Below are 27,389 nucleotides of genomic sequence, written 5' to 3'. Positions count from 1 at the left end.
ATCTTCTGTGAAACTTTTTTTCTTCTTCCTTACATTCTTATTTTTCTGTTTTAATTCTTTCTCTGTCTCCTTTCCAGCTCTTGTTTTTATGGGAGTATTGTTCACCTGACATAATTCGGAACATTAGGGGAGAGTGGTCCATTTTGAGACAAGAAAATTTGTTCAATTTTTTACATTAATGTTTGGAATGACAATCATATCTAACTGCTGCCCTACAAATGCAGCATATTTCACACTTTCAACTGTCAATGACCCTTTATGTATTTTAATTTTACGATTTTTAGCCGTTTCTGAAACATAAAATACGTAATTATACTTAGTTTTACCGTATTAACCCTAGATGGACCAAGGGAGGGTCAATATATGTCCACACTTTTTTAGAACTATTGCTATTATAGTATAGAACATGTTCAGAACATGGTGTTCTCATTTTGTGTCAGAAATAGTATAAAGTTAATGATTCAATAAAGAAAATAAAGTTTTTTTGGTTGAAAACCTAATTATATGGACCAAATTTCGAAGTGGTCACAAAATAACCCTCCCTTGGTCCAACTTGTAACAATTTTTTTATTCGAAATTATAAATATATGTTACAACAACAAAAAAATTTAATCCATGCCACTACAGCCCATGAAGAGCAAAGACCGTCCAGCTGGCTGCTGGCCTCACGTCCACATGCCGAAGCAGAGGTGGACGATCATCCAACCAGAACGGAGGTATCTTGTGGTTAGCACGATTATCCCCTCTGCTGTTATAGCTGGTTTGAGGAACCGGATTTTCGCTACTCATTGTAGCTCCCCAAGTGCATCACGAAGCTGGGTGGGCACCGGTCCATACACTGCCCGAAATTTGATGAGAAAATTTCTTGCTCCATGAGAACTCGAAGTAGCGCGCATTCTGTAATGCGAATCGTAGGCAGGATGCCTTAGACCACGACGCCACGGCGCGGGACTATGTTACGACAATGAACTTATTATTCGTAACTCCAAACATATGTTGTAACAATGGACTTATTTGGAAACCAACATTATATTACGAGGCGCATCCATAAAGTAACTTTCCCACTCGTCCCACAGCTAGCAAACCATATGTTGCACGAAGCGACTAGAGTAATGTCCTGGCATGGCGCATGCGCTAGCGGAACTTCCCGAGTGCTCTCAGTAGCTTCGTTTCATTGGTTGAAGATGGAAGCTCCTATTCCAGCTCCTGCCGCGTGTGAAGTGCGATCAGTGATAAGGTTTTGAATGCACAGGGCATAGCGCCAATTGAAATTGATCGTCAGCTGTGCCAGGTCATGAGCAAGCAGATGGTGTGTCGCTGCTGTAGACAATTTTCAGCAGGACTCCAAAATGTGCATGACGAGGAGCGCAGTGGGAGGCCAACCATCATCACAGACGACCTTGTGGAGCAACGCACCATCTGCTTGCTCATGATCTTGGGCCCATAGACCTGGCACAGCTGACGATAAATTTCAATCGGTGCTATGCCCTGTGCATTCAAAAACTTTATCACCGATCGCACTTCACACGCAGCGGGAGCTAGAATAGATGCGTCCATCTTCAACCAATGAAACGAAGCTACTGAGAGCACTCGGTAAGTTCCGCTAGAGCATGCGCCATGCCAGGACATTACTCCATCACGTACACGCAGTCGCTTCGCGCAACATAATGTTTGCTAGCTGTGGGACGAGTGGGAAAGTTACTTTACGGACGCGCCTCGTACATTGTTGGAATTGCTGTATGGATTGAAAACTCATTTTATAAACAGTGTTATTCTGTCTCTGACCGTGGTCTGATTCAGAAATATGAGCATATAATATGGAAAGTGAAATAGAAGCAGTTTTAGAACATTACGAGGAAGAAAGTTATGATATTTTTGATGAGTGAGAAGTGAAACTGAAGATGAAGTTCATCAAATTGAAGACCTGTACTGTGATTATGATAATGGTGATAATGATGGGTTTACTGATGAAGTTGCGTCTAAAATTGTGCAACACAAAAACGAGGAAGCAGAGAGAAGGAGTGTCTAAGAAACAAGTCCAACTGAAACCCCCGCATTCTAGGTACTCTCATTTTGATGGGCGCAAATAACTACAACAACCTAGATTACCATGACTTATGGTCCCAAGAGCTTGGAAGGTCAGTACACATAGCCAGCATGAGTCGGAACAGATTTAGTGATCTTCTAACTATCATCAGATTTGATGATAAGAACACAAGGCAGGTTGCAGATCTAATGACAAGAAAACAAAAAGGCGGCGGTTTTATCTACAGGAACTGGGGTTACAACTAATCAAACCAAATGTGGAACATGGTGCTGCAAATATAATTGGACTGCAGAATAATATCATTATGTCAATGGAAGCCATCCTCAAGAAGAAAATCACAAAAACAACGCAGAATTAGCAGCAGCCATTAGGGAAACGGAGATGCCATACATGTAGCAAATAGTTTTGCACAAAGAGTGAAAAACTAAATAAATTAGGAAAAACAACCATTGTTTGTGGAAAATGCAACTTGTATGTGTGTGGAAAACACAGTCAAAAGACAAACAGACGCTGTGAGTGTGTGAATGAGGTGGATAAATCTGAATGAAGATGTGAATGATGCATAAGAATTTGTTCAAGCATTAACTTTCAATAATTAATTTAATTTGACAATTTTCAAGATATAAAAAATATTTGTTTCTCAGTATACATTATTCCTTACTTAATTCACTCAATACAGAAATAATACTTACGCAAAAATTCTAAATACAACCATAAAGCTAAAATATAATGGTGGACATTAATTAGCCCTCCCTTGGTCCATCGTGTTACTAAAAAAAGCTTGGTCCATCTAGGGTTAACGTGGTCCACAATGAGACAGCAATTTAGTAGTGTCTCACTCTGCCCCACATTACTTCTTACAATGTAACAAACAGGTCGTAGTAAACTTCCTAAGAAAAATTAGGTGGTATTTTGTAGTAAATGAATATGTACTTGACCTGAAATAAATGACATTTTTCTTACCTGACTGAACAGACAACTAGACACTTCAATTGCTGAGGTAAAAAATTTACATACACACTGGAAAATGGCGAAATGTTTACTAAGACGATTATGTCGAAAGTGATTGATTCGATATCTTGAAAACTACTGCCTAGTAGTTCATGGTAGGCTGCCACAAGTGTGAGACACTTATCGGCTAAACCATTAATATTTTATAGGGAGTGTCTCATTGTGGAACATGTCTCATTGTGGACCACTCTCCCCTAAATCCAGATATTTTTATGATGTACCGAAGTACACATGATATTTCCGTGCAGAAATTTTGCGTCATAATATGATGAAAGATGAGTCTAACAAACAAAAATTCTCTCCGGCACCGGGATTTGAACACTGATTTTCAGCTCTACGTGCTGACGCTCTATCCTCTAAGCCACACCGGATTCCCATCCCGATGTCGGATTAAATCCTCTCAGTTGAAGTTCCACCTCTTGGGTTCCCTCTAGTGGCCTACCCTCATGCACTGCGTTACGTATAATTATGTATGATAGTTGGCACAATATCCATACATGTGCCGAGGTGCACTCGTTATGAGTGACTAACTGGCCGGGATTCGATGGAGTAAGCGCCGTCTTAAATCACAAATTAATTATTTTTCGCATATCATGCATTATTATGATGTACCGAAGTACATATTATATTTCCGTGCAGAAATTCTGCGTCATCATATGCCACTGACATTGTGGCACTGTCATACATATATATGACGCAGTGCATGAGGGTAGGCCACTACAAGGAACCCAAGAGGTGGAACTTTAACTGAGAGGATTCAATCCGACATGAGGTTGAGAATCCGGTGTGGCTTAGTAGATAGAGCGTCAGCACGTAGAGCTGAAAACCCGGGTTCAAATCCCTGTGCCGGAGAGAATTTTTCTCTGTTACACTCATCTTTCATCATATGCTGACGCAGAATTTCTACACAGAAATATCATATGTACTTCGGTACATCATAGTAATATATGATATGCGAAAAGTAATCACTTGTGATTTAAGACGGCGGTTACTCCGTCGGATCCCGGCCAGTTATTCACTCATAACGAGTGCACCTCTACACGTGTGTGGACATTGTGCAAACTGGCATACATCTATGCCGCAGTGCATGAGAGTAGGCCACTAGGGGGAACCCAAGAGGTGGAACGTAAACTGAGAGGATTCAATCCGACATCGAGGTGGGAATTCGGTGTGGCTTAGTGGATAGAGCGTCAGCACGTAGAGCTCAAATCCCTGTGCCGTAGAGAATTTTTCTCTCTTCCTCTCATTTTTCATCATACGACGACGAAGAATTTCTGCACGGATATATCATAATATATACTTCGGTAAATCATAATATACGATATGCGAAAAATTATCACTTACTCCGTCGGATCCCGGCCAGTTAGTCACTCATAACGAGTGCACCTCTGCATATGTATGGACAATGTGCCACTGTCATACATACATATGACGCAGTGCATGAGGGTAAACCACTAGAGGGAACCCAAGAGGTGGAACTTAAATTGAGAGGATTCAATCTGACAGCGGGATGGGAATCCGATGTGACTTAGTAGATAGAGCGTCAGCACATAGAGCAGAAACCGGGGTTCAAATCCCGGTGCAGGAGAGAATTTTACTCTGTTCCACTCATCTTTCATCATTAAATCCAGAGTTTTGAGATGGACAGGGCATGTAGAAAGTACAGAGGAATCCAGAAATATATATGTGTGTGTACATATATATATATATATATATATATATATATATATATATAAGTACAAAATTTCCCCATAAGGATATACATAAGTATACTTGGACTTCTCCAGACTGTAATTCTGACCATTATTTGGTAATTGGAGAACTAAGAGAAAAACTATCAGTAGCCAAGCGAGTAGAGCAACAAATTAATATTAGAAGATTCAATATTCCGAAATTAAAGGACGAGGAGACTAAGCAAAATTATCAGGTCGAAATTTCAAATAGGTTTGCCGTATTAGCAAGTTCTGACGAAGTTAAGTTGAAGTTGTTAATAGCGTGTGGGAAAATATCCGAGATAATATCAAAATTGCAGCTGAACCGAGCATAGATTATTATGAAACTAAGAAAAAGGAACCGTGGTTTGATGAGGATTGTTGCATGGTAGTAGAAAGAAGGAAACAGGCAAAATTGAAATTCTTACATGATCCAGTTGAGGCGAATAGAGATAATTATTTCAATAAAAGACGGGAAGCAAATCGTACACTTAGGAATAAAAGAGAGATTATTTGAAGGAAAAACTGAATGAGGTAGAAACAAATAGTAAAAATAAAAACATTAGAGATTTATATAAGGGCATAAAGCAATTCAAGAATGGATATCAGACGAGGGTAAACGTGATCAAGGATGAGAATGGTGACTTGCTTGTAGACGCTCATTCAATCCTGAACAGATGGAAACATTATTTTGGGCAACTACTAAATATACGTACATAGGCCAAATAGAAATGATCGGGATGAAATTGAAATACAAACTGCTGAGGCATTTATATCCGAACCCACACTTTCTGAAGTCGAAATTGCGATAGAAAATCTGAAAAAATACAAGTGTCCAGGTATCGATCAAATTCCAGCAGAATTAATAAAAGAGGATGGAAGCGCATTATGTAACGAAATGTATAAGCTTGTATTTGCTATTTTGGAAAAGGAAATTGTACCAGAGCACAGGAAGGAGTCCATAATCGTACCTATCTTTAAGAAGGGGGACAAGACTAACTGTAGTAACTTTCGAGGAATATCACTTTTGTTGACGTCCTACAAAATTTTGTCCAATATTCTTCTAAGAAGATTAACTCCATATGTGGATGAAATTATTAGGGATCATCAGAGTGGTTTTAGGCGTAATAGATCAACTATTGATCAGATATTTTGTATTCCACTGATAATGGAGAAAAAATGGGAGTATAAGGGTACATTGCATCAATTATTCATAGATTTCAAAAAGGCATATGACTCGGTTAAGAGTGAAGTTTTATATGATATCCTTATTGAATTTGGTATTACCAAGAAACTAGTTCGATTAATTAATATGTGTCTCAGTGAAACGTACAACAGGTCAGATTCTGTCAGATGCGTTTCCAATTCACTGTGGGCTAAAGCAAGTGGATGCACTATCACCTTTACTTTTTAACTTTGCTCTACAGTATGCCATTAAGAAAGTCCAAGATAACAGAGATGGTTTGGAATTGAGCGGGTTACATCAGCTGCTTGTCAATGCGGATGACGTGAATATGTTAGGAGAAAATCCATAAACGATTGGGGAAAACACGGGAATTTTACTTGAAGCAAGTAAAGAGATAGGTTGGAAGTAAATCCCGAAAAGACAAAGTATATGATTATGTCTCGTGACGAGAATATTGTACGAAATGGAAATATAAAAATTGGAAATTTATCCTTTGAAGAAAATTCAAATACCTGGGAGCAACAGTAACAAATATAAATGATACTCGGGAGGAAATTAAACACAGACTAAATATGGGAAATGCCTGTTATTATTCTGTTGAGAAGCTTTTATCATCCAGTCTGCTGTCAAAAAATCTGAAAGACAGAATTTATAAAACAGTTATATTACCGGATGTTCTTTATGGTTGTGAAACTTCGACTCTGATTTTGAGAGAGGAACATAGGTTAAGGGTGTTTTAGAATAAGGTGCTGAGGAAAATATTTGGGGCTAAAAGGGATGAAGTTATAGGAGAATGGAGAAAGTTACACAACAGAGAACTGCACGCATTGTATTCTTCACCTGACAAAATTAGGAACATTAAATCCAGACGTTTGAGATGGGCAGGAAATTGTAGCACTTATGAGCGAATCCAGAAATGCGTATAGAGTGTTAGTTGGGAAGTCGGAGGGAAAAAGTCCTTTGGGGAGGCCGAAACGTAGATGGGAAGATAATATTAAAATGGACTTGAGGGAGGTGGGATATGATGATAGAGACTAGATTGATCTAGCTCAGGATAGGGACCTATAGCGCGTTGATGTGAGGGCGGTAATGAACCTTCGGGTTCCTTAGAAGCCAGTAAGTAAGTAAATAAGAAAGTAAGTAAGCAAGTAAGTACGTTAGCAAGTATATATATATATATATATATATATATATATATATATATATATATATATATATATGGTGTTAGTTGTAAGGCTGGAGAAAAAATGGTCTATGGAGAAGCCGAGACATAGATGACATTAAAATGGATTTGAGGGATGTGCGATATGATGGTGGGGTCTGAATTATGCTTGCTCACGATAGGGATCGATGGCTGGCGACAATGAACCTCCAGGTTCCTTAAAAGCCTTAAGTAAGTGAGTGGTTAAGTAAGTAAGTAGGGCCTAAGGAAGTAACTAACTAACTAACTAAGGTAGAGATAAAGCAATCAGCGGAGGCAGGATTTTCATATACTATCAAAACGTAAATTACGCATGCATCCATACACTATCAAATGGCCAAATATGCACAAAGAAAGAAAAAAAATCACTGAAAATACGAGGGTGGACCCAAAAGTAACCGGAACCGAACTGTTGCGCGCGCATGCTTTGTAGTTACGAGTTGTGTTGTTAGGTGGGGATCTCCCGTGACCGTTAGTGAGCTGGCGTCAGTCTGATCAGTGTTGTCAGATTGAGGGATTTATCCCTCGACGTAGGGATTTTTAGGTCGAAAAGAGATTGAGGGATTTTTTGACAGAATGACACAAAATGTAGGGATTTTCACACCTTTCCAATTTTTCTAATTGTTTTTAAATATTTTACAAAATATTTTTATTTTTCAGATATGAAATAAGTTTCTTAATTTTTATTAAAAGCACATAAAAGTGATTTAACACTGAAAACTCTATTATATGCTTAATATTTGGTTTGTCAATAATGGGTTGTTATAACATATAATTTCAATTCAAAGAGTTGAGTAATTCATATAGAAACGACCAATGAGATTTAATTTTACTGCTTGTTGGCTGCCTTTTACCATTGTCGTTTGCGTCTTCCCGCTTTATATTCAAATCGATTCAGTACCAGTGGCGTTTTCTCCATGAATGCAAGGCATGCAATGCATGCTCTTAGATTTCAGTTGGGATGATTGATTTCATATTTTAACAGGAAAATAGTAAAATAATACATAAACATCAGGGGCGTATTTTGCGGACTACCCGGGCTACCGGCGGTAGCCCAAGGAAATTACAAAAGAAAAAGTTTATAATATAACATAATGTAATAATTTTGTATTATTAGTTTTACCAAAATAATTAAAATTAAAGTAATTATTAGATTTATATGCGCTCTCTGCTCTCGAAAAGAAACAAGTTGTCAAGGCGGCATCGCTGGAGAAACCGCTTGCTACGTGAGGTAGCCTGTGACCGTTTCGCTCCTGTCACACAACTGCCCGTCCCCCCCGCTCCCCTCTGTTTCCATCGTGCAGTGTAGGCGGGGCGAGTTGCCGCTCTCGTGATCGGTTTCTTCGCAGGCGCGAAGCAGCAATACGCTTAGTACGCTAGCAATTGAATGTGATTGTGTTCTTGCAGTGCATTATTTTAAATCTGTGATTTGTTCGAGTGTCTAAGAGTTATATTAATTGTGAATTATTAAGTTTTTAATTTCCCAATTAAGTGATATTGTGAAAAATATGGCAGAACAAGTTTCTGGAGAGGTTTGTGTTGAAAATGACTGTGTAATAGAAGGTTTATTCAAAGTGCCTTTTAACCGTCGTACATAACAACGAGAAATTTGAAATTGTGAAAATGGAAAGACCAACTCCTGAGTTAAATTTGTCCATGGACGTAAAAGAAAAACAGCGTGAGTACACACGCCATTTCACTTCAACATCATATGGTAAGTGGAATTGGTTGTGTGGTACTTCTAAACTGTCTAAACTATTTTGCTGGCCATGTTTGTTATTTAGCCGCGAAACTAATGTGTGGTCAAAAGAGGGGTTTTCTAATATGAACTCCCTTCGAATGGCAGTCCTAGACTACGATAAATCAAAAGCTCATATTTGTAGTAGCATGAACTTTGCAAACTTTGGGAAGACAAGAATTGATTTACAGCTAAATAAGCAAAAAGCTCTACACATCAACCAACACAATGCTCTTGTGAAAAAAAAAATCGGGAGATTTTACTGCATCTTATTAACGCAGTCTGCTTTCTAGGAAAACAAGAATTGGCTTTTCGGGGTCGTAAAGAGAGTGTGGAATCAGACAATATAGGAAATTATATTGAATATTTAAGTTCCTTAAGTGAATTTGACCATTTACTGGCCAATCATCTTGAGAGTTCAACAGTATTTCGTGGTACTTCTCTCGCAATTCAGAATTACTTAATATTTGCTATAAGTGGGGTTATGATAAAGAACATAAAACCTTTTGTGGCCATTGTTGTTGATGAAACAAGTTACTGCTCTAATCAGAGTCAATTGTCCACTGTTTTAAGATACGTCGACAGTACTGCCATGTTCAAGAACGGTATATAGGATTCACAAATGTCAGTTCGGACAAAACTGCTGCTGCTTTGTTTCAGCATGTGGAAGGTGTTACAGCAGAATACAATGTCGGCAATAAGTTAATTGCACAGACATACTATGGTGCTTCAGTTATGGCGGGAAATATTAATGGCTTAAAAACAAAAGTTCAAGAAAAGTATCCTCAAGCACTATTTGTCCATTGTTACAGCCATGTTCTCAATTTAGTTTTGCAACAGACTACTTCATCTATTCCAGAATGCCGCATTTTTTTCAAAATACTATCGGGTTTAACTGCATTTTTCTCATCATCTCCTAAAAGATCAGAAAACTCAAGGAATTTATGAAAAAGAAACTCCCAAAAATAGCACCAACTAGATTGAATTTTACATCTCGGCTTGTAAATACAGTAAAGGAATACAGAGAAAAACGGACTGCTTTCTTTAAAAATATAATTTGTAATGAAATGACTCTGAAGAAAACTGGGATGATGCTGTAAATATGCAGGCTCAAGGATATTAGAATTTTTTCATACAGTTTCAGAATATATTTCTTCTTGAAGTCTATGCTAGAGTGTTCGCACATACAGATGTGCTCTACAATATTCTTCAGACAAAATGTCTAGACATAGCATACTACTTGCAAGAGGTATCAAAGTTAAAAAAAATACTATATCCGAGTTCAGACGTAGTGGGTTTCCGTCCATATGGAGTAATATGGAAAATGAAAATTCTTCAGCCAGTACAATGGAACCACCATTAAAGCGAAGAAAAGGAGATGATGAATTGAAATACAGGCAGATGTACTACAGCTTACTAGATCATATGCACATGGAAATTACTGACAGATTTTCTGATTATGGAAAGCTTCAGTTCACACATCTTCTAGATTCTCAAAAATTTTCTGCTTATAGAGAAAACTTCCCGAATGAGGCACTAAACAAATTATTTCGTCCTATAACAGTCACTTTGATCAAGTACGTTTGAAAAATGAATTAAGTGTAATATATTCAGCAGAAGTCTTTGATTTTTCGAACAAACCTATCCATGAAATATTATCTGCCATATATGAAAACCAGCTGAACCAAGTTATTCCTAAAGTCCTTAAATTGGCAACATTAATTGTGACAATACCAGCTACGTCAGCATCGGTAGAAAGAACATTTTCTGCGTTGAAGATAATAAAATCCTACTGTAGATCAACTCATACACAAGAACGTTTATCCGGCTTGGCACTAATATCCATTGAAAAGTCATTTCTACAGAAACTTTGCAAGTGGCCCAACTGTAATTTCAAGGACGAAGTCACAACGTATATTCGTCCCAATCAAGACGTCTGGAATTCACATAAATATGTAAGGAATTTTATTATAGGGATTTAAAAATATATTTTGTGTAATAATAGGGTCAGTGGTAACCCAAACCCTTTAACCAGTATACGCCACTGATAAACATAGTTTAAATTCCCACCCAAAGCATGAGACAGGACATCCTATATTACCGGTCTTGACACTGTAAGCGGAAGTAAACAAACATGGTGGGCAATACAGTGGTTAACGCAACTGTGAAAGTATACTTACTTCATGTGAATATTTATTGTGTTTCTTGTATCATTTGCCTCTGGTATAATCGTTGAAGGGTTTATAAGTTAGTATATAATAATAGAATTGTGACATTATATTTAATATACATTGTTTTCGTAGAGATCAAAGCTTGAAAGTGTTATGTTGTTAATCTTAAAACGCCTCAAATCGAATTACAATAAAGAAAGTCCGTTTGTAATTTTGTTTCCAAAAGATATAGATTTAAGGGATAAGTGGACAAAAAGCATTCATCGTGAACAATTTACCCCAACCCAACAACTCAGTGGTAAGAAAACTAGCAGTGAAGTGCAGCAAGATTTTGGCCAACTTATTTATTAATAATTACTGCAAGGTCCAAAATGAAAAGCAGGCATTGAAAGACAAAAATAAAACCCACCGGAAGTGTTCCAAGTTCAAAAAATAGGCTGCTGTGCTCTCCAAGCCGTGAATTCTTCATCGTTTTTAGTTTACAGATTATCCAATCCCTTGTGTAGGCCTATGCATAAGTGGATATTACAGTGATAAGCTATAGTGAATAGTGTCATTTCATTCTGAATTAACATTAGTGGATACAGTGAGAAATTACAGTGCTGTGCTCTCCAAGCTGTGAATTCTTCATCGTTTTTAGTTTACAGCCTATCTAATCCCTTGTGTAGGCCTATGTATAAGTGGATATTGCAGTGATAAGCTATAGTGAATAGTGTCATTTCACTCTAAATCAACATCAGTGGATATAGTGAGAAACCACAGTGAATAGTGTCATTGCATTCTGAATCAGCATCAATGGATATAGTGAGAAACCACAGTGAATAGTGTCATTGCATTCTGAATCAGCATCAGTGGATATAGTGAGAAACCACAGTGAATAGTGTCATTTCATTCTGAATCAACATCAGTGGATATAGTGAGAAACTACAGTGAATAGTGTCATTTCATTCTGAATCAGCATCAGTGGATACAGTGGATAGTGTCATTTCATTCTAAATCAACATCAGTGGGCACAGTGTTAAACTGTACGTAGTGAATAGGTAGTTTTATTTTTAATCAATCTCAGTGAATACAGTGACAGAGTTTAGTGACTAGGAAGATAGGACTCCATATTATATAATTTCCAGTTGCTGATGAAATCTATTTGTATAATCTAGGTAAGATTTCCTAAATCCTGAAGTAGCAGCTATTCAGTATTGTATTATTGTCTTCTATTTCCTCACAAATCTGAATTTTACAGGAGTTAATTGGGCAATTGCCAATATTCATATATAAAAACATATAGGCCTAGGCCTAATATAATAACGTATTGAAGCTTTTAATCAGTTGTTTTCTTTTATTATTGGTGTATGTAAGCATATTTTTGTGTTACTGATTGTACTATGTTCATTTATGTAGGTAAGGACTTTATTATTAATTGTTTCATTGAGAATTTTGTTAAAATAATCTCATCGATGCCGTATTTATTTTAACTCGTTGCAATCTACGAAATCCCTCTCCCGGCCGCCATCTTGGATGCCAGTGTCAGGTCCGGTAATATAGGAGGTCCTGCATGAGATATTTTAGTTCGGCAAGACTCAGACGTGTGGCGCTACGGTATTCTCGGCTTATGTGGCTACATTCAGTGACATCTCAACACTGGTTTCTGTGAAGCTACTGGGTAAAATATGGGCGGGAAAAGACTTGCTGCATGGGATTAAAAAACTGCATTCGGGGACAGCAGGTAGTAATTTCGTAATGGTCCTGAAGAGAGAGGCACTTGTCACAGTGTTTGTCAAAAAGAAGTGCCACATATTGGGCTAATCGTGAACTACGTACAACTATATGCTTTAGGTTTAGATGAACGGGAACAGAATTCTTTTTTTCCACCCTCACCATTGTCGAAATACCGTTAAAACAATAAAACTGACTAATCCCCAGCAGAAGCAACCCCAGCTGAGTTGGTGTGAGAATTCCATGTGGTACAGTAAAAGTTCTGTGTGTGTAGAAAGTTTCATTGTGAAATAGTAAGTGTTCCGTTGTTATATTTTTATTTAGCCTACTGTATTTTTATAGTTTATGAAGAGTTAATGTTCATTAGTTATGGATAAAGAAGACATTATTATAAATTTATTTGAGAAGCCTTTCCATGCTCGAACTGTAGATGACAAATTTATTATTGCGAAAAATGGACGGTCAATTCCCTATCTCACGAACTTGAAATCAGAGAACAAAACTTGCGTGCGAAATTTAATCCCGATCTGAATAATAAAACTGTCTGTTATGCGGTTCTGAAGTACTGCGTAAATTATTCTGTTGGCTCTGTTTGCTGTTTGGAAACGACAGTTCCCCATGGAACAGTAAGAAACGTGGCTATTCAGATCTGAATAATTTACATACTGCGATATGAAGACATGAAAAATCACTCTCACATCCATATGCTCATAACTTTGGCGACATTCGGGAAAAATAGAATAGACTTACAACTAGATAAACAAAAACGAGAGAGCATTGTAAGGCATAATGAAACTGTGAAAGAAAACCGCGAATTTCTGAAAAGATTAACATCTGTGACGTACTTTCTAGGAAAACAGGAACTGGCTTTCCGCGGACAATGAGAGCGAGGACTCTAACAATCGTGGCAACTATGTCGAACTCTTACATTTACTTGCCGAATTTGACGGTAAATTAAAACATCATTTTGCAACCTCAACAGTTTTCACGGGAACATCACCTTCAATTCAAAGGATTGGCGCAGTTATGATTCAGGAAATCAAGTCACAAATTAAGACAACAAAATTCGTTTCAATTATGCCAGATGAGACTTCAGATATTACCAATTTATCTCAGTTATATACAGTGTTGCGTTACATACATGGCGACGTTCTTGTGGAAATATTTCTAGGGTTCAGTGACGTCAGTTCTGATCGAATTGCAGTAAAACTAGCGACTCTGGTTATGGAAGTTCTAGATAGATTTGAATGTAGAGATAAACTGATTGCCCAGACTTATGACGGAGCTGCGGTTATGGCAGGTCAACTAAATGGAGTACAGGCTAGGGTTAAGGAAATCATTCCTGAGGCTATTTTTATACACTGTTACGCACACAAGTAGAATTTAGTGTTGTCTCATTCTGAGTCACTGAGGAGTTCTGCAAAAAGACCAGGAGGGTGGAATTTTCCTTCAAACTATAGGTGAGTGTTATCATATTTAATGACTGAAGAGAAGCTGTTAATGTAATTTATATAGGCTACTACAGTTTACCTTACTATTTCCTTTTACGGTATGTCTTAATTTTGAAATGCGTTTAATATTAAAACTTATATGTTATGAAGAATATCATGATCATTTTTAAATGTCTGATTGATTATTGTATTATATGAGCAATAAGAATAGGCACCTAGATATTGGAGTCTATGCTTTTTGAGATAAATCTTTTTATATTGCATGCCTTAGCTCAAAGGTCAGGATACGCCACTGTTCAGTACATCAGTAGGCAGCAGATTGTTGTGAACATGAGTACGTTAAGAATATACTGTAGTTTCAGTTCTTGTATTAACAGCCGGGATAAATGTACATATTGTACATTATGACATAGTTTTAAGTTGAAATTTTTTAAGTGTCTGTTTATTTTCTTAGTTTTAAATTACTGATATTTTTAAGCGTGTGTTAATTTTATTGGTACAATGAGTGATCCTCAAGAAGGACTCTCCACGCCGAAAAAAACGTGAAATCAGGAAAAAGTTATTTAAAACTGAGAAATCTTGGCGGAAACAATCATTCGTTGAATCATGGTTGGAGGAACCTAATTTAAAAGTTTGGTTGTTTACATCTAATGATCGCTATAAAGTAAAATGTTTGTGTTGCAAAAAGGAACTATCGGCCGGTAAGAGTAAATTAGAAAGACACAGCTCCAAGCCCTCGCATAAAAAATGCATTATAGCGTAGTTGAATAATGTCCCCAGAATCACCAATGTTTTTACAAGAAAGCCAATTTTCTGAGACAACTGAGGAGACTAATGGGCCTATAGTTACTAGGATTTCTTTTCCTTTCCGGACTTTAGAAAGAGGACTACGTGGGCCGCTTTCGAGAGAGTGCGATAGTGACCGGAAGCCAAGATGTTAATAATAAAGTTATCCAAGCTGTGTGCTTCATAGCTGACCTAGGGAAATGCTGCAGTACTATTCCTTTGATGTCGTCGACACTTGCAGCTTCATGAGGGTTGAAGCATCGAATGACATGGGTTATCTCTTGAGTGTTTGTTGCTCGTATTCCAATTTCTGCCTGTTGAGGAGGTCTCGAACCGATTCGTCAAGAGATCTGACATGAGGAAAATTTAAAAAAATTCCGTTTAAAAATTATTTCTGTTTGGGACGTCTGCTGGTGTCAGGGCCTTCTTCTCCCAAGTAAAGGTAGTAATATCTGGTACGAATTTTAGTGGTGATTAGGTTGAGATGGATTAGACAAGCTTCGAGTTACGCGCCAGACATCTGATATGTTTCATCTATCCATCGTCTTAACCCGAGGTTTCCAAACATCCTCGGCCAATTCGTGGACCGTCTCACTCATGCGCCTATGCATGCGGTTCATCTCAACTCTATGCTCATTTAAGCTCTACTGTCTTTAATCCAAATCGCAACATATCAAACTGTGCTTAGGTTAGAGGACTTACCCTTTGTACAGTGAGGGATATAATAATGAGCGGCTCGAGATTTTCTAATAAAGCCTGGTTCATAGCATGAAGAGATATTCGATTCTCTTTTCAATATTACATATTTATGCTGAGGAGAAATAAAAATATGGGGAATTGTTATTTATAATACGTATACTAGTATACAAATGTAAAATGCAGTAATTTTTTTTGAGAAAAAAACAAATATGAAGTTTGCAGAGGAGCCGGAAGCATTTTACCATGCTACGAAAACATATAATGCATGAAGGCAAGCGAAGTGGTCCTGTAGCTAAAGCGTATGTGTCTACAGTACTGGATCGACGGTTCGAATCACGACACGAATAATTAAGTTTTAGATTTTTAAATGTTAATTAATTAATTAATTCATTCATTCTTTCATTCATTCATTCATTCTCGTCGCAGTATCAGTTGTCCCTGGCTTGCACGCGTGTACATCGCCACTGAAGATGTCAACCGCAGTAATAGACGAAATGTCTGGTAGCAACACCATCAGTAGACTACGGCCTCTCTGTTTTCCATTGACGCCGGCTGTAAAAGCCTACATTTCGAGAATAGCGATTTCCAACATTAATGCCAACATAAAACATATGGTTCAGATAATCATTGCCAATCATACTGCAAAAAAGTTAAAGCGACCTTGTTTCTTGCATTAAATTATCTTTAATTATGTATTCACTGTATTCAGTTACGATGAATGTTTTCTTCATTAAATTCATCAATTACGTTTTAATGTTAAGTAGTTACTTCTTTTTTAAATGACCAGCAAGCCACAAAAAGAGCTCCGAGCGTCACCTGTGTCCCGCTGGCCATGCGTTAAAGACCTCTGACCTGGAATAATCCAGAAATTGTAACGGACATTTTTCCCGAATAGGTGATCACTTAAGGGGAGAGGATGGTATTTTTTAAAACTTTTTTCCTATTTGGTGTAAAATATTATTATTTTTTGTATGTAGAGAGCTCATAGCTGTGGCAACTCAACCAAATATAAATATTTTGAAAAAAAAAAAAAAATATTTGGGGGCCCAAATTAAAAAAAAAATATACTCAATGCAAGATTGTACTAAAACCGATATATCTAAACCATTTTTAAATATAGATTCAAACAGTTTTTGCAATGTATTTGCGAAAGCATGTTCTACAAACTGTCTGTAACAGAATTTTGATATTAGTCCCTACGTTTGTAAAATAAACAATTAAAATTTAATAACAATTTTCTGATTTCCTTTCTTGCAAACAAACGGACGTATTTTAAAAATGAAATCAATTAACAAAATTCTGTCACAGATAAAAGTTCCCTAATAGTCTAAAGAATGTGTGTTCCAAATTTCATGGATGTATCTTTAATAGTTCAGAAATTATATCCATTTTTGTCTGGCAATGTAGCAAAAAAAATAAAGTTACCGGAGAAAGATAAAAGTGAGCGTGTGATTTAAAACTCCATAGCGCAGGAAGTTTAAAAATGACGTCTCAACATCCGATAAGGGCACAAATACCCGCAAAATGTTATGCATTGCATTCCACACATATCAAAGGGTATTTTAAAGAAAAAAATTTTCTTTTTTAATTTAAATTACCGAAAACAACAACAAAAGTGGACGAGTGATTTAAAAATCCATAACGCAGGAAGTTTAAAAATGGCGACTCAACGTCCGTTAAGGGCACAAACACCCACAAAATGTTATGCTATGCATTCCACACATATCACAGGGTATTTTAAAGAATTTTTTTTAAATTGTCTCATTTTTCACCAAAAAATACCATCCTCTCCCCTTAACCTTTCCATGTTGGAATACCGAAAGGAATTCAGATTGTAAAATACTGTCAATAGAGTTCAAAGAAATATTAAATGCTTTTGGCAGCAACTTTCTCAATTAATCAGCAATAAATGAATTCACTCGTTACTTGAATTCTTTCAAATGGTTGTCCAGTATATTATTGATTGGCCAATCAAGTTATTGTCGCAATTTAGGGTGTGAAGATAATGACTTTAAAATAGTTTTTCTTGCAATATAACTTAAGAAATAAATAAGTTTTAAATTCCTTTGCTACCATGATCTAGCGATAAAATTTGTTTTAATATTACAAATAAACATATATTAAAAATACAGTGTTTTCATATTTGCTTCCAAAAGAGTCAAGTTATGATTACAAATCAGAAACAAGTTTAAGTGAACTTTACTGAAAATGTGTATAACAAATACTATTATGAACACATTCTCACAATATTATGAATTTATTAATTTGTCCTACAGAAATTATTCTGTAGGACAAATTAATAAATTCATAATATTTTCATAGCTAGCAGTGCATCATAACTGCGGAATCCCGGCCAAATAAGTCACTCAACTGAGTGCGCTCCTAGTATAATGGCAGTTGACACTAGACATATACGTCAACATAATATATGCCTAACTTGGAGTCAAGCCACAAAGGGAAACACTGAAGGAGGAAGGTTTGATCCCGTGCTGTGGATTGGATTCGGCGTAGCTCAGTGGTCAGAGCGCTTGGTACGTAGAACCAAGGATCCGGGTTCGATCCCCGGCGTCGGAGCGAATTTTTCTCTTCAAATATTAACATTCTCACATCTTTATGTGAATCTTTAACCATGTACTCCCCTGCATAGTAGAATCACTGTCAGTCAGGGATTGTAAAGTGGTAACTTCACCGCTTACTAGGCAGCAGTCTTGAAATCCAACAGAGAGAAAGACTCAAACTAAGCGAAATCTGTCCAAAAGTGAGAACTGGCAGTCAAATAGAGTAGGTAGTTATTTTTATGAGTCAAGATAACTTTGTACTAATTTCTAATTTCGATTCAATTATCTAGTGTGCGATCTTTTTAGAATATTTTTGTGCAATAATGATACTCTTTGCTTCTTGTAAAAATAATCTAAAGAAGTGAATTACAAATTCGTAAATTAAAATGTATTATTACAAATTTACACCGACTAGCAAAAATATACTCTAGTGACAATACTGAAATTATTCTCTCCATTTTCTTGTAAGCACTTTGTTATTCTGCGATTAATTTTTGTTGCGAAGACGTAAGGTATTCTCAAATTCTGATGACTTAAAATAAAAATTAATTATTTTAAATCTGGGTTGAACTTACGAAACTTATGTTCTGAGTCAACACCGATAATAAGAAATAAAGTAATACTCACTGAATTGGTTGACCACCATCTCCTAAAGGCCGTTGGACATGGTCCTGCCACCTCAATAGACCACTGCGAGTTGCTATGAAAGACAGAGTCACCCCGAACATTTGGTATCCTTGTCTGCAAAGACAGCATATTGTTAGACTCAAAAGTGACACTTAGAAGAATAATGAGGACATTTTCACCGTGGGGTATAAATACAATACAGGATATCTGTAACAGTTTTTTGAAGGGATATTTGTTGTTTTTTTAATATATTTTGAATCTAAAGTAACATTACCCAATATGAGTTTTCCCTTTATTTCATGTTTAATCCAGAAGAAGTTGATAAACAGCACTTGACTTAAATCCACACATCTTTTATCATCAAAGTTTATAAAAGTGTGTAAATTTCCACTGTTACTTATTATCTATATAAAGTGTTATCCTAAAGCATATTTTCTAAGGTACAACTGTCTTTTTGAAATCTAGTGAAAGACGTTCGAAAACTAGTCCAAGCAGACAGTTATTACTCATCCTTCAAAAGAGACCAGGGTCATGCTCTGAGGACAAAAAGAATAGTAAACGACCCACTTTAGAATTGAGTACATCATTTCTTACATTGGAGAACATAAAATGGCCAGGAGAAGTACTTGTAATACGCAGACTGGTCCCTCCTATAGGGATTATCTCTGGCATTAAAATGACATCATCTTTATTAAGGGACCCTGGATCTAGAAAGAGCAAGTAAGGGCTCTCAAGTGATTAACGCAGAGTTATATCGCAACAAATCCATTGGATCTCAAAGAGCTTGCAGACTTGCCAAAAAGGGTTCCTATAATATCACAAAATGAAACTGTATTTCATGAATCTGCCTGAAACAGACAGGAAAATCACATGTGAAGAGAGGGCCAAGAAAGATTATTGTTAGATCGGTCTATCTTCCATATGACAATTCTGAGTCACCGTCTTCTCGGGATATGGAAACCCTAGTGGTGACCTCAAGACAATCATTGAAGGCGACTACAACTCCCTTTACACAGTATGGGGAGGTGTATCAGTATTAATAATAGTGGCTAGTCTTATCGAATTCATTTTGGAAAATGATTTAGATGTAAGGAATAATAGAAATAAGTTTTCTGTTTTCAACAGAAATGTCGTCTGGTGAAATAAAAATTTTGAGGTTAGAAAAAAATTATCAGGAAGGTATTGAATGTGGCTAAACTATCAGAATTATAGATTCAACATATTAAATCATTGACTGAGTAGAATGAAGCGTTGAAAAAAGCTGAGACAATTCCTGAAGCAATCGCTATGGCTACATTGGAAGCTTTCCAGAATGTGGTCAACTATATTCTCATTAAGGGAAAATAAAGTGATAGCATCCCTTCAATTACAATCGAGGAGGAAGAGCTTACCAAAATGAAAAAAGAAACAGTGGGGGAACTCCTTTCTTTGTGTTTTTCGAAGCTAGAACTATGAACGAATTTCATGTAGGATGGAACTATTTAAGTGGAAACAGCTTGAAACAGATCAAACTATGAGAACAGCTTAACAACAAAGATTATGATTATATACGAGAATTTAAAATGGGATATAAATGCTATTCGCCAATTCATTGTCATTGTCGTTGATGTTTTCCACGCAACAGTCTTAGAAATATTTGGTACCTATATTGGTTATGTATATACATTAATGTGAAATAAAATGTACCACAGTGTAGTTTTAAAGAAAATAATAGATTATTGTATTTTGTTACTTTAATTTGAGAGTAGACGTTTCTTCATGCAAACATTGGGATTTTCTTAAATCATCTGTAACTTTTTTTCTAGTGCATAGCAGTGGAAGTTGGAGACTGTTTCAAAAGTACATTATATTCCTCAGTTTGTTACAGATATCCTGCACATTTTAAAGATAATTCTATGTTACTTTCTTTGTGATTTCATCGTCCTGAAACATTTGGAAACATCTAAACACACACTATAAATCAAAATAAATGCAGGAATATGTCCATGTAATAACATTAATGTAATTAAAGTGGTTTATTTTATAAGTTTCATGGATAAAGTCAAATGTCTTAAACTACAGGCCTACTTCTGTATCCAACTTCTCATCTGTCGAGTATCTTAAGTAACTCTTGATGGAAGAAGAAAGATAGTTCACTTAGCCTTATCTAGGAAAAGTTTTTTATTCAATAGCAAGAAAATAGAAGTAGGTTAGTATAAACAAGTCCACGCTGCTTTAAGTTTGAACAAGTTGTCAAAGAAACAGAAACTCTATTTTCATAGGTGATATCATGAGTGCTGTTCTCTCTGCGATGAATTCACGAGTAATACAGCTCTGAAAGAATCGATCCACAGAAAATGAAGAACACAAGTGGTATTACTTTTAAACTATTTCACGAGTATAAAAATAAATATTAACATTGATAAACTAGGCATATAACTAAACAATGTCTTTTATAACAACACATTAATACTATAACAAATCCACAACCTTTCTTCACATCTATTTGGTTTGAGCATTGCCGAACTTAGATGCTTCTAGTTTGTTCATGTCCCGCCAGATGTAAACATATTTATTATTTCTCGCGTTATTCAAGGTATTTACATACCAAACATTACGTAGATCTAACAGTACAATTAATTTGTCACCATTTCGGATTAGAAACTACAGCTAACCATGACCTCATCTATGGCTCAAACGTCAGCACACTGGTCTTCCATCCAGACGGGCCGATCCCAGGCCCGTGGTGAAAAAAAGTAGACGTTGCAGATTGGTTTTCTAGGGGTACTCCCACTTTCTCCTATTATTGAACGAACGCTCCCCCTTCCTCACATTTCCTGAGCCATCTGCAGTAGTTAAAATATGCAGCGGTGGTATTTGCGGTATTAAGTAAGTCGCGGGAAGATGCCAGTAGGGAAGACGCCACTAAGTTAATATTTCCATAATCTGCCAATAGATGGCCGTATATTTCAGTCACAAAGTACGAGCGGAAGTCTATTGCACAGGTCGCGAGGAAGAACTGCAAAATCACCTTAAACCCGACTAAACAGAGGAAGTTTGTAGATTATTACTGGTGAGTGGATTTCCTATAATATTGATCTTGGTTATAATTAAGGTTTTTCAGTTAACGCTTGTGTTAAGAGTCTTGTCCTTACATACATTTTTAAACCATGTGCTTTAGCCGCCTCATACTGTATTCGCTATTCTTTCTGTGAAACCAGTGCTTGATTATACATAGGTGGCATCTTCCCCTAGTCATTGAGGTAAGCTGCCACTTTAGTATAATCACTATCTACATCAGATAATTCATAAGACAATCTCGCCTTCAAAATTTGTACTGAGTTTTTAATGTCAGTGTAGAAAATATAAGAATAGTTAGTCCTGTTCTTGTTGATAGAAGCAGGCGGTCGGGACTTGGAACAAGATTTTGATTGGCTCGAAGCGGGAAGCCCTACTGACAGCTTATATACCGACTAGACATGGTCCCACGGCACTTCAATCCCTGAAGAAGATAGCAGAGCTAGTCATCGAAAGCTTAGAAGCAATCATCCAACGGCTGAGAACCCGAGAAGAATTATTCCGTATCCAATGCCAGGAAAGCCTTAAGTTCGACTTCTGTATTGTCTGGAAAGATCATTTCTATGACAAAAAAGAGTCCAGATGCGATTGGTTGGAGCGCATTAGATGTAAGCAATGACTGCATGAAATATTGAAATATTCCTCTACTGTGGCATCTTCCTCCGACTTATCTTATGATATATGATTCATTATCTTATTGTCGTCTATCATTTGATACTTTCTTCTTTCTCGAACTCTTTTCCCATTCATCATTCCTTCCAATGCATCCTTCAGTATGCAGTTTCTTCTTGGCCATTGGCCCAACCAATTCCATTTTCTCTTCCTGATCAGTTTCAGCATCATTCTTTCTTCGCCCAATCTTTCAAATACAACTTCATTTCTTATTCTATCTGTCAATTTCACACGCTCCATTCTTCTCCATATTCACATTTCAAATGCTTCTATTCGTTTCTCTTCGCTCCACACAAAGCACTTCAGTAGTCTCTTCCTTAGTTCTTCTTTCAGATGTCCGCAGAAGATGCTCCTTTATCTATTAAAACCTTCCTTTGCCACTGCTATTCTCCTTTTGACATCCTGGCAGCAGCTCATGTTACTGCTTATAGTACATCCCAAGTGTTTAAAGCTGTCCACTTCTTCCATTGCCTCATTTAGAATTCGCACGTTTACCTTCTTTATTTTTCTTCCGGTAACCGTGGTCTTCGTCCCGCGCTGTGGCGTCGTGGTCTAAGGATCTGCCGAGGACTCGCGTTACGGAATGCGCGCTGGTTCGAGTCATCATGAGGGAAGAAATTTTCTCAAGAAATTTCGGCCAGTGTATGGGACCGGTGCCCACCCAGCATCGTGATGCACTTGAGCTACGATAGGTGGCGAAATCCGGTTGCGAAAGCCAGCTATAACGGCTGGGAGGATCATCGTGCTAATCACACGATACCTCCATTCTAGTTGGATGATCGTCCACCTCTACTTCGGCATGTGGACGTGAGGCCAGCAGCCGGCGGGCCGGTCTAGTCCCTCCGTGGGCTGTAGCGCCACGGATTGTCTTATATTATTTAAAAAGAGTATTGATAACGTATGTACTCTGAAAAGTAAGTTTTAATTGGTTGTGGAGGCGCATATAAACCGTTTCGCTCATTACTCCATTTGTTTGCATTGAATTTATTGCATAGTTTATTAATTTTATCTATTTTAACACAATTCAAATGAGCATAGTCTATATTTGGATCAAAATGAAAAAATAAGCTAACGTACTATTACGGCATACTAAACCAATACACTCTCGTTGTTCGTCAATTCTCTGAGAACGGTCAGCACTGTTTTCTCTTTCTCGAGCCTGGTAAGCCTCTGTTATCGGCAAGTCGATCAAAGTGTTCAATGCTAGTTTTCCTTGGTTGAGTCTCTGAAATGATTGCGTTGCTAGTTCGTAAAGGAATCTCCCGTTCTTTATCACTCTCATTAAATCTCCGAATTTTGTTTTGCCTTGAGTCAGAACTGTTTCGGTATAACTGAGTCTTCTGTTTTGTCATTTTGAACTACGTACTGTATAAAAAGACAATAGACCTATGTACCTAACGTTAACGTATAGAACCTTTTTTGAGAGAATACTACAAGAAATTATCAATGTACAACTTATACTTATTCACTAAAATGAACGAAGCACAAATCGAATTCAAAGTCCCACACGCACTATCGCTCCTGTAGGAGACAGCGGAGCCTGGATGCTGTCTGTCATGATTCTCGGTAAAGTAGGGCACAGCCGTGCAATGTCATCTATTGTATAAAACATTCAAAATGGGACATATAATTTATTAATGTCCAACTTGCACTACAGAATATTCTCCTACACCACATACGAGAGAAAAAAACGTACTTAAATAGTTAAAAATAACCTCAGAATTATAACACACCACTCTAGAGGCACGCTGCGATCACTGAGAAAGTTATATTATTAATGGGTAACAGTTCTGTATAGTGCACAACACTCAATACTGAATAATTAGCAGAGTAACATATTTAGCATAACCTGTGGCTTGTGGGCCTTCCAAAACCCTGACTACCCCACTGTGTGCAAGTCCTTATATACTCGATCACTATGGCCTACAATTAACAATACGTATCTCAATCATAATAACCACATACAATACCAGATGAAACTATAATAAGTATAATTAAAATATGACATTTGGCCCAGGGAATATTCGTGTTAGGCAGAAGGATAAATCGTTTAAGATAGTATAATGAGAGGCAAAAAAAAAAAAAAAAAAGCGAACCCCCTAAAATTTTTCACGTATAGAACTGATTTCTAGAAATTTCTACATTTATATATATCGAGCCTATTACATAATGTTTAAAATTAGGAAATGCTAACAAACCAGTTTATTATGGAACCGGTAAAAAGAGAAAAAATCTGAAATTGAAGCGTTGGGCCAAATAACGGTCTGTGTTACAATTTTTCAAAATCGAATTTTTAATGGAATAATGCTCTGTATAGTCTTACACAGCTGTACCAAAAATTGTTTTTCAGTATCTGTATCAGAGGCGCTTCTACAGAAGTTACAAACATGAATTTCTTGGTTGGAACAACGGTCTATGTCACTAAGTCACTTCTAGCTATTCAGTTTATCTCGTGTCGGGAGTTATTGCACGGAAGTTAGGTCTCTTTACGAATACTGGCAGATATTAATAATGCTGAGTTGTTACTTATTACACGACAATTCCAAGTTCTAACTCGCATGTGTATTAAAAAACATACTTATCTCACATTCAGGCTGGCACTGACTTTTGATCCTTGAGTAACAACTCTCGATGACGCAACAGACGAGTGACAAGTCACTGTTCGATATTAATAAACGTTACCACTCACTCATATAATTAAGTTTATACTACCAACTTTCTGAGTTACATGAATAGGTGACTCAAAGTGGTTGAGTGAAGTTAAAAAATCGTAATCACGAGGTATATTATTATTGTATAATATAGAAGAAAGGGTATAAACATGGCAGAGAAGCTTGTAAACATAATTACAAAGATTTGTACAAATTTAAGGAGAACGTACAGTGGCTAGCGCGGCATTTCTTGTAAGATTCAAATGGAATGAAAATGAGAATCTTTTTACCGTATGTGGGCGATCTAGGTTTTCAAATGGACGTTCCAGAGTATATGGGTATTTCCCAAGGTACTGTGTCACTTTTCATTTCATTTATTGTATTCCATAGATCTTAAATATGTTAGCATTAAAACTTCAAGATACGAAACAAGAGTTAAACAGTTTTTTGGTGAGATGAAGCGAGACTGAGGATTCGCTATAGATTACTTGGCATTTGCCTTACATTTTGGGAAACCTCGGAAAAACCCAACCAGGTAATCAGTCCAAGTAGAAATATAACCCAAGCCTGAGTGCAGCTCCTGATCAACAGGCTAGCGAGACTGCCAACTAACGTAGCCTAAGTTACGCTGGAGGCTCTACAAAATTATAGTGTAATGCATAGCAAGAATTTTCATCAGTTGATCTATACAAAAATATGTAATACACAAAAAACAGATTAATTCAATTTACAAGCATAAATTCTGTTAGATGAAATAAATAATAATAAGTAATAATTCATGTAACTTATATGTAGAAATTTGGTTAAGTCTGTTCTCAACTTTTCTTATGCCCCTTCAAAGCTTTAAGATAATTATAAAGGCAGTGCATTGAAGACCGTAATAGATACATGAATAGTAAACTCCTTTTTTTGTAACAGCTTAGACTAACGGAGGATAGATGGAGATCTGATTTGTGTTTTGTATTAAAATTGTAAATGTTTTAAGTAGTATTAAATATTCCTTGGTCTTTAATTTAAAACATCATGAAGGAAAGAGTGTACTGACAATGTACAGTAAGGATTTCTAAGTTTTGGAAAATCTTTTTACATGATATCCTGTATGTACCCCAGTCATTATCCTTATAGCTTTCTTTTATAAAACAAATTCTAACTGCTGGGAAGTTGCAGATGCTTTGAAATTAAAAACATTTAATTGGATTCAATTTCCAACAACTGTCCAAGAGGTACAGAATCCAAAACGGAAGTGGAAGTACTCATTTCCTGACGTCATTGAAGCTGTGGATTGTACCAATATTTTTATTAAAAAAAGAAAATGAACATGACGATGAGTATTTTAGCAAAAAAAGTGTTGCCAGTCTTAATGTACAAGCTACCTGCAATGCCAAGGAAGAATTCACAAGCGTGGATAATTATTTCTATATTAGGCCTATATGGAGAAATTCGGTATTTGTAGAGTAATGATTGGCAATAATGCCAATGCATTTCTTCTAGGTGATATGGACTATGGAATTCTGTAGCTCCAAGGCAAAAGATGATATTTAAATTTTTGTTGAAAATGAGATTTTACGATATGTTGTGCATCCTGCTGGTATCTTTGTTGTGGCAAAAGATGACATGTATATATCTATTATTTTTTGTCTACTCCATTGTTATGAAACATGATTCCTACGATTTTATACGGTTATTCAAACTATATATGTACATGCTCGCTCTTGAAAAGTGAAAGAAATGACATAGAGGCCTACCACATTTTGTCTTGGAGCCACAGAATTGCTCCTTGGCTTATTACTTTACCATCACTCCACAACAAAGAGCCTACAATAAATGTATACCGGTAACGAAAGAACGTGCATTTATAGAGAGATGTTTCGGCCAAGTGAAGCAACGATTTCCAATTCTCCGAAGCAAAATAAGAGTTGCAGCGGAAAGTGCCTTTGATCATATTATTATGCTGCGTTATATCGCACTATGTAACGAAACACCTAGACCTACTTGAAGATTATAAGTTCCATTACTGTAGGACGAAGTGGAGGAAGATATAGTAGAATTAGCGAACAGGTTGTATGTCAGAGGAGTCATTAGAAAGGAGATACTAATGACATACAGCAT

At 36.7% G+C, this 27,389-nt stretch overlaps 1 protein-coding gene across 3 annotated transcripts in view; it reads right to left on the bottom strand.

The window, feature by feature from the left end:
- Positions 1-27,389, bottom strand: part of stol (voltage-dependent calcium channel subunit stolid) — a 1,833,618-nt gene that overhangs the window by 158,360 nt on the left and 1,647,869 nt on the right. For all 3 annotated transcript variants that reach the window (XM_069828334.1, XM_069828336.1, XM_069828335.1), the window contains one exon: positions 18,901-19,014. In XM_069828334.1, the coding sequence (XP_069684435.1) occupies positions 18,901-19,014 (114 nt within the window). The remainder of the gene's footprint in view (positions 1-18,900; positions 19,015-27,389) is intronic.

The sequence above is a fragment of the Periplaneta americana genome, chromosome 6, assembly GCF_040183065.1.
Source record: "Periplaneta americana isolate PAMFEO1 chromosome 6, P.americana_PAMFEO1_priV1, whole genome shotgun sequence".
In the NCBI taxonomy this organism is placed as follows: domain Eukaryota; kingdom Metazoa; phylum Arthropoda; class Insecta; order Blattodea; family Blattidae; genus Periplaneta; species Periplaneta americana.
Note: the sequence above shows the minus strand (reverse complement) of the source record. Positions and strands in the feature narration are given on the sequence as shown.